Source organism: Euleptes europaea, chromosome 20 (genome assembly GCF_029931775.1).
Source record: "Euleptes europaea isolate rEulEur1 chromosome 20, rEulEur1.hap1, whole genome shotgun sequence".
In the NCBI taxonomy this organism is placed as follows: Eukaryota; Metazoa; Chordata; class Lepidosauria; order Squamata; family Sphaerodactylidae; genus Euleptes; species Euleptes europaea.
In genome coordinates, this window is record NC_079331.1 from 5491180 (window position 1) to 5500000 (window position 8821).

Sequence of the window (8821 nt, forward strand, 5' to 3'; positions counted from 1 at the left end):
AAAGTCGGCATATAAGAACCAACTCTTCTTCTTCTTCCTAGTATTGTGGCTTCTTTGCAATGTTTGCTTAAGTACCTTGACCAGATAGCCCATATAGAGGTGAGGAATCCACTTAGCTAAAGAATGCTGCCTGTATTCCCATCAATTGTGACAAAGCTTTATTGAAGCGTCCTTTGTTTTTTCAAAACAATTACAAAACATACAATTATTTTCTGTCACTCACACACACAATATGACAAGATATCAGATCATTTAATAACAATATATAAGTTCTATTAAAGTGCTTGGAAGGGAAAAAAATAAAAGCTCTTTCTTCATCGGCTGCAAATGAAGCAATATAGGATCTTTGGAACAAGATATGAAGAGTGCAAAGTGCAAATCGGTTTACGTCTCCTTCTCTTGGAAACATAGCCTTGGCGGGTCTCTAGCCCCCACTTAGCCAAAAGGAGAACAGCCTAATTTCACAGTTTTATCCCAGAAACACGATTTCAAAAAAAAGAGACAGGACCGTGGCTTGAGAGAGACCTCCACGGGACCAACAAAGGGAAAAACGAAACAACTCTGCTTGGTACTCCCAACTCAAGACCTGTCTATTCAGAAGTTAAGTCCCGTTGATTTCCATGTACATTTAAATAAGCGCACTTAGGACTGCAAGGTGTAAACTTGCCAGAAAAGGAAATGCCGACCGAATCCTTCTTTAACACATTGTTCAAAATGCTTAAGATTCACCGGATATGGGTCCCTAGATCTCACCAAGGTACCTGGGTTCTCCTTGTTTAAGCCACAGATCTAGGCACCAGTGGAACATTAACACAACATAGCCTTCTTCATGGTGGCCCCAATATATTGCAATGTCCTGTTCAGCCATCTTTTATGGTCCCTTGAAAATGCCAGAACTGAAGTTGCTTAATTAATTAATTAATTTTTTAAAAGGACATATCCGCCAAGAACTGCAAATTGCCTTGGGAACCACTCCATTGAAAGAGCGTGGTGTAGAAAAAATGGCAAATAACTTAAAATAAATAAATACATAAATAATAAAACAGTCCTTGGGCTATGGTTCTTCCAGGCCCTCACCTCTCATGTATGAGCCAGCATGGTGTAGTAGTTAGGAGCGGTGGACTCCAATCTGGAGAACCAGGTTTGATTCCCCGCTCCTCCACATGAGTGGCAGATGCCAATCTGGTGAACCGGGTTGTTTCCCCACGCCTCCACATGAAACCTGCTAGGTGACCTTGGGCTAGTCACAGTTCTCTTAGCGCGCTCTCAGCCCCACCTACCTCACAAGGTGTCTGTCGTAGGGAGAAGAAGGGAAGAAGATTGTATGCCGGTTTGATTCTGCTGGAGAAAACTGGCATATAAAAGCCAACTCTTCTTCTTCTTCAAATGCCACCTTGGGAGTCTCGGAAATGCTTTTTCCCCGAGCTGAACACAGAACTTTAAGAACCGCTGTGTGGTTATTTGTAATGACAGCAGCAATAGGAAGGCTGGTCATCCTTTGAGAACGACGAAAATAATCACCGAATGAAGTAGTTCAAGCCAGAATAAAATAGATGATTTTGTAGCCGTATTGCCTTGCGGAGTCAGCGGGTAAAATTCCCTCAGTTTTGTAGGGGAAAGATCTGGCTGTTCACTTTTCTGGAAGCCGGGGACCACCCGGTAATCTCCTGGCGGCGCCGTCTGCTGACTTCTAGGAAACTTCACAATCAGGCATTGAGTCACAAGCCTCTGCTTAAACCAGTCCTCCTGGGAAACGCAGGAGTAGTTGCCCTCGGATTCTGCAGAGATTCGGTCGATGAAATGCGTGCAAGGATCCACACCGGGGTCACAGCGCGCCACGGTTTTGTTATTGTGGAGCCAGGTGTACGCGGCATGATGCGATTCAAGGGAGCAGTTCAGGTAGTAGCGAGAGGACGGGGGAACTCCCGTGCAAGTCTTCACAGAGGCGTCCCCTGGAGAAGAGATTTTTGGAGGAGGAAGAGGAGGAGAAGAAGAAGGAAGAGAAAGAGGAGGAGAAGGAGAAGAAGAAAAAATGGTGAAAGGAAGGAATGCATTTGGTCACTCACAATGTTTGCGCAATGCTCTCCTCATGGGAGGAAGTTTTACTCAAAATATCTTGCTTGGGGGGGCAGTCAGTTAAAAAAAAAAAAGACCTAGCCTAACACCTACTAATGTCTACTCAGACTGGCAGCGGCTCTCCACACTCCCGGGCAGAGGTCTATCCCATCACCTACTGCTAGGGTTGCCAGGTCCCTCTTCGCCACCGATGGGAGGTTTTTGGAGCAGAGCCTGAGGAGGGCATGGGGTTTGTGGAGGGAAGGGACTTCAACGCCATAGGGTCCAATTGCCAAAGCGGCCATTTTCTCCAGGGGAACTGATCTCTGTCGGCTGGAGATCAGTTGTAATAGCAGGAGATCTCCAGCTAGTACATGGAAGTTGGCAACCCTACCTACTCCTTTCAACTGGAGATGCCAGGGATTGAACCTGGGACCTTCTGCATACCAAGCAGGTGCTCTACCACTGAGCCACAGCCCCTCCCAAAAAGCAAAAAAGCCGGTCTTTCAAGGCTCGCTCCTGAACTGAAGGGTGGCAGGACCCTGGGCTCACCCAATGAGATGGACAGAGCATAACCAAACCAGGAAATGTATCACAGAATCTATGAAGGAAGCTAGCTATATAATTATGGGCACACAGGAGTGCTGACAATACATGAACACATGAAGCTGCCTTCTACTGAATCAGACCCTTGGTCCATCCAAGTCAGTATTGTCTACTCAGACCGGCAACGGCTCTCCAGGGGTCTCAGGCAGAGGTCTTTCCCATCACCTACCTGCCTAGTCTTTTTAACTGGAGATGCCACTGGGGATTGAACCTGGGACCGTCTGCATGCCAAGCAGAGGCTCTACCACTGAGCCATGGCCCCTGACCCGTTAGCCCGTTGATTTTGGTCAGTGGACCAACATCGCCATAAGCATATGAGAAGCATATTGAGAAGCAAAAACAATGCAGGACCCTTCTAAGTGCCAAGGGCAGACAACCTCATTTCGCCGTTATTACCTTCTGCGTCACCGCGGGGTGAGGAGGCACAGACCCCTTGAGGGACTTCATAGGACAGAGACTGCAACGAAGGTCTGAAAAAGGGAAACGAGAAAGAAAGCTGGGTCAAAATCCTTGACCGAAAATAAGTCGCCCTAAGCATGGCCTGCTCCTATAATAATGCCAATGTTAATTCTATTGTAGCAGAACAAAACAGACGTCCGGTGGGACCTTAAAGACGAACCACGTTAATTCCAGTATGAGCTAACATGAGGCAGATTCTGTCTCACAAATCTCATACTAGGATACACACTAGTAGAAAAGGGCAAGAGTCCAGTAGCACCTTAAAGACTAACAAAAATATTTTCTGGTAGGGTATGAGCTTTCGTGAGCCACAGCTCACTTCTTCAGATACCTGAAGAAGTGAGCTGTGGCTCACGAAAGCTCATACCCTACCAGAAAATATTTTTGTTAGTCTTTAAAGTGCTACTGGACTCTTGCCCTTTTCTACTACTGCAGACAGACTAACACGGCTACCCACTGTGAATTAGGATACACACTGTTAGTCTAATCCCCATGACTGTTCTTTGCATTGGCTTGGCTAACAACCAAATGAAGTAGGCATTTCATGTACTCTGCGCGACACATTTGAAGAGCTTGACAAATGCCGGGGGAGCCCCAGGGAAAAGCGCTCGAAATCTTTGTGGGCGCCGACTCTCAATGTGTGACTCAGGATCACGTTCGTCTGCTGACACATACAGGATTTGGCGTCCCTCCACCAATGCTATGAGCACATTTCAACAGACCCGCATAAGGCTTCGAGGGGTACACTGGGCCTGCGGGACCCTACATTTAACTTTCCTGCGCCTATTACACACCCAGAAAGTCATATAGACGCAGCTGCTAACAAATGCGGTCCAGAATTCATCGGGGAGATCTTGGTAGGTGTAGTTTCTCCCAAGAAGTCACATGATTTGGGGGAGGGGAGCAGAGGCTGAGCACCCACAGAGACAAACTCACACCTCCCCATCTTTGCAGACTGAACGTATGATGCTTCCTTCCACCGAGTCCGATCACTGCTTCATTTAGCTCAGCGTTACCTACTCTGACTGGCAGCAGCTTTCGAGGGTCTCTGGTGGAAAGATCTACTGGAGACGCCCGGGACCAAACCTGAGGCCCTTCTACATGCAAAGCAGGTGCTCTAGGACGACCCCACAGACGCTCCCTAAATAAATCCTCGCTGCATCCACACATTATTGAATATGACAATACTGTTGTGCTGATGCGGTCATCTGCAACCGGATTATCCCTTGTGGACAAGCCAATCTAGCTGCAAATGATTGCTACGGCGATCAGTAATGAGTGGCTCAGAACCATATTGTACATCTTTGCAATGAAGAAGACATGCTCCAACTGCCACACGATGCTTTGGCAAAGTTTGAGAAAGACCAGGGCATCAAGACAATAGATGAGGAACGAAGAGGCCACCATGGCCAAAACATAAGAAGTCATACAGAGCAAGGGAAAGATGGTCGGAGAGAGAATTCAGAGGCCGTTGCTACATTAGGGGGCATACCTGGTAGTATAAACAGAGGTGCATCTCCCGGGGATCCATCCGCAGTAGGGATCTCTCGCCAGGACGCAGCTCTCGCAGTTGTCCTTATAAACCTCACACATGGCCGTCGGCAGCTCAACAACCTCATTCTCCGAAGCCACAAGGATCACATTCTGGAGGGGGGGTGGAAAGGAACTGCATACAGCAAACAATTTCAAGCATGGAGGTCTAGGAGACCGACTGTGCCAACACTCTAAGGCACTGGTTCCCAACCAGGGGTCCATGGACCCCCAGGGGTCCGCGAGAACTAAATTAAGGTCCGTGAAACAAAGTTATAAACCCATAATAAATTAATATTTTCAATTAAAAGTTCTCTATTATAAATATATATTCAAATATTATTCTAAGTTTAATGTTTAACTAACAGTTATGATTAAAGTTTATTTTCAAATTGTTGGAATTTTTATTTTGAACCTTGGGGTCCCTGCACCGAACAAAAAAGTCCTAGTGGTCCCTGGTCAAAAAAAGGTTGGGAACCACTGTTCTAAGGAGACTGTAAGACAACCTTGTGCCCGGATTGCATCAGCCGGCACAAAAATCAACCCCCTCTGCTCCTGTCACGCATGTGCCAGACAAGAACATCTGCAAGGAGGAAGACGAGGAGTTGGTTTTTATATGCCGACTTTCTCTACCACTTTCAAACCGGCTTGCAATCACCTTCGCTTCTCCTCCCCTCAACGGATACCCTGTGAGGTAGGTGGGGATGAGAGAGCTGTGACTAGCCCAAGGTCACCCAGCTGGCTTTGTGTGTAGGAGAGGGGGAAAACAAATCCAGTTCACCAGATTAGCCTCCGCCGCTCATGTGGAGGAGTGGGGGAATTGAACCCAGTTCTCCAGATCAGAGACCACCGCACCAAACCACCACTCTTAACCACTACACCACGCTGGCTCTCAGCCAAGGGGAAGGCTCTTCAGCGTTTAGGGAATTCTGAAAATATGGATAGTCTGCTGGAACAAGGTTTTTGCCATGGTTCCCTACCACCGAATAATGCTTTGCCCTCTTGGAGTATATCCCTTAGGATATCGTACTGTAAAGAGAGGTACTGCGAACAGAGCTGCAAAAGGAGCCTAAAAGCCACCGAGCTGGGTGCAGCAATGGAAGAAGCCCGTTCACTTCTCACAGGCGTGTCTTTGCTGCTTTGCCTAGGCCGTCGAAAAGTGACCGGCGGACATTTCCCAGTCCTTACAGGCACTCATGGCGAACGGTTTCCCAGAGCTCTGATGGGACAACCGAACACCTCCCGCGGGGCAACCTCTCTCAGCCCAATTTGGCCTCAACGGTCTTACCTTTGTACTGTCCAGAACCATGGACTGGATGGCAGCAGGCATTTGAAAAGGCTGGATCTCCAGGATATTGAAGGGGCCATCTGGCAAATTGACAATCTTGTGGATGGTTCCGCTGTCTGCACAACGAGAGAAGCAGGAGAGGGGCGGGGTGAGTGGAAGGCGAGCCTTTTGGAGATTCGAGATAAAAGAGGTCTCTGGAAACGCAGGCAAAATGCAGGGAAAGGCAGGGGGAGAGCGAGGCAACCTCTGATGGTCGGAAACGGCACGCATATTCAAAACAAAGACTCGAAGTTATCGGAGAGGAGGAGAAGGAGGAGGAGAAGGAGAAGGAGAAGGAGAAGGAGAAGGAGAAGGAGAAGGAGAAGGAGATGGAGATGGAGATGGAGATGGAGATGGAGATGGAGATGGAGATGGAGATGGAGAAGAGTTGGCTTCTATATGCCAACTTTCTCTACCACTTAAGGCAGAATCAAACAGGCTTACAATCACCTTCCCTTCCCCTCCCCACAACGGACACCCTGTGAGGTAGGTGGGGCTGAGAGAGTGTGACTAGCCCAAGGAAACCCAGCTGGCTTCATGTGGAGGAGTGGGGAATCAAACCCGGTTCTCCAGATTAGCCTCCGCCGCCCATGTGGAGGAGCGGGGAATCAAACCTGGTTCTCCAGATCAGCATCCACCGCTCCAAACCACCGCTCTTAACCACTACACCACGCTGTGCGGGAAACAGCCAAGCATAAAAGACCTCAGTCTGTTCCAGTGCAATATACTTGACACAAACACTGTTTAAAAACAGGTGTGTTAATCTAGCATTAGAAACATTCTCCACGGTCGGTGATGCACTCCTTCTCTTTGTCACACACATTTTCACTACGTACAACACAAACGCCCCATCTTTTATTGTTCACCCTGAACCTTCCAAACTCTTTTGTCACACAAAGAAAGGTTCTTGGGGCAGAACGCGTTGTGGAAAACTGATGAATAAATCATCACAGTTGTGCATGAATACACATGTCCTCCTTTGGCTGGAGAAAGTAAAGCATCGCCCGCATGCATAATCCACCAGAAATTATTCTGCGGCACAAAAATGCATTGAAATGAAATCAACAGCCGCTCTTGCAAGAACGAACTTGACAGTTCAGAAGTTTTCTGAAGCTGGTGAACAACGAGAAAAAGGCGGTCTGTTTTCAGAGGGTCCCCGTGGCAGGTCGAAGAGGAATTCCACCTTGAGTGGGGAGAAAGGATGCCTCTTTAAAAGAAAGAAGATGACCTCCCCCAAGTCCACGTTTTGATATTTTAAAAAGAACGTAGAATCAAGGGACCACCAGGGCCATCAAGTCCAACCCCCTGCACAAGGAAGGAAATTCACAACTACCTCCCCCCTCCGCACCCCTAGTGACCAGAAGATGGCCAAGATGCCCTCCCTCTCATCATCTGCCTAAGGTCACAGAATCAGCATTGCTGACAGATGGCCATCTAACCTCTTCTTAAAAACCTCCAGGGAAGGAGAGCTCACCACCTCCCGAGGAAGCCTGTTCCACTGAGGAACCGCTCTAACTGTTAGAAAATTCTTCCTAATGTCTCGACGGAAACTCTTTTGATTTAATTTCAACCTGCTGGTTCTGGTCCGACCTTCTGGGGCAACAGAAAACAACTCGGCACCCTCCTTCACAGTGATTGTGATAGGCAGGAGACATGATACCTGTAGCCAAGTACAGGACGTTGTACATCTGCTCGTTGGCTGCTTGGACTGAATGGACCATGATCTTTTGGTAGCGATGCTTGTTGTGAAATAAGATGTTTCTTGGCTTCACCGTTTGCTCCATTTCGGGGTGACGGTTGGCCACTTTGTAGGTATAAGATGGAGTCGGTTTCCCTCCCTTGATACACTGTCAAGAGGGAAAGAAGAGCGATGCCGTCAGATTCCGATAGATAATAGGGATACATAAAGTTACTTGGATAAATTATTAGGGACCATGGTCTATACTACTGTGTATAGCTTGCTGAAACTAGGCTTTTTGCATCATTTAGTGTGTCATGTCAATGCTTATGCTTTGCTTCGGTCCTGGTTTTATACTTCTGGTTGGTTCTACAACCTATGCATTGGTTATTGAACATCCCATCCTGTCGATTGTATCGACTTGTTCTGTATAATTTGCCCTGAGACCAAACAAGAAAGGTGGACTATAAAGAACATACGCAAATAAAATAAAGAGAGCCTATTTCCCAAATGTTGAGTGCTTCAAGATCCCCTTCTCAACATGACCTGCATCTGTCGAATCCCTTCTCAACATGACCTGCATCTGTCGAGTCCCTTCTCAACATGACCTGCATCTGTACAAGCCTATCCAAATCCTACAGACTATGACCTAAGCGTTTGGAGTGCAGTGGGGTCACCGAGAGACAGGTGATGTGTGTGTTTGTAAAGTGCCACCAAGTTGCAGCAGATGAATGGTGACCTCATAAAGTTTTCAAGGCAAGAGACGAACAGAGGTGGTTTGCCACTGCCTGCCTCTGCGTAGCAACCCTGGACTTCCTTGGCGGTCTCCCATCCAAGTACTAACCAGGGCCAGCCCTGCTTAGCAGCCAAGATCTGACAAGATCAGGCTTGCCTGGGCCACCCAGGTCAGGGCGAGGCAGGTGGTATCCAGATTGAGATTCGGTTTATCTGCCCTCTTAGATCTTACTAAATCTCAATCTGTGCAAAGCGGAAATAGCGTTGATAAATGATTACTGATATTTCCCTTCTCATGATGGGACTGCATTCCCATAAGAACATGAGTCACAAATGTTCCGGCTAGATGGAACATCTAAATCTAGATGGAGCGTCCAGCTGTTCTGGCTAGATGGAACAACTGCATCTAGATGGAACTTCCACATCCAGCC

General features: G+C 47.6%; 1 protein-coding gene and 1 non-coding gene across 2 annotated transcripts in view; both read right to left on the reverse strand.

Annotated features, from left to right (window-relative positions):
- Window positions 1-1491: 1491 nt before the first annotated feature.
- Window positions 1492-8821, reverse strand: part of SEMA7A (semaphorin 7A (John Milton Hagen blood group)) — a 31223-nt gene continuing 23893 nt past the window's right edge. The window contains exons 12-16 of the mRNA XM_056866048.1: window positions 7638-7824; window positions 5939-6054; window positions 4613-4764; window positions 3058-3131; window positions 1492-1952 (exon numbers count right to left, since the gene is read on the reverse strand). Of these exons, the coding sequence (XP_056722026.1) occupies window positions 1492-1952; window positions 3058-3131; window positions 4613-4764; window positions 5939-6054; window positions 7638-7824 (990 nt within the window). The remainder of the gene's footprint in view (window positions 1953-3057; window positions 3132-4612; window positions 4765-5938; window positions 6055-7637; window positions 7825-8821) is intronic.
- Window positions 2464-2535, reverse strand: TRNAT-GGU (transfer RNA threonine (anticodon GGU)). The gene has a single exon. It is a non-coding gene; the product is annotated as a tRNA-Thr (tRNA).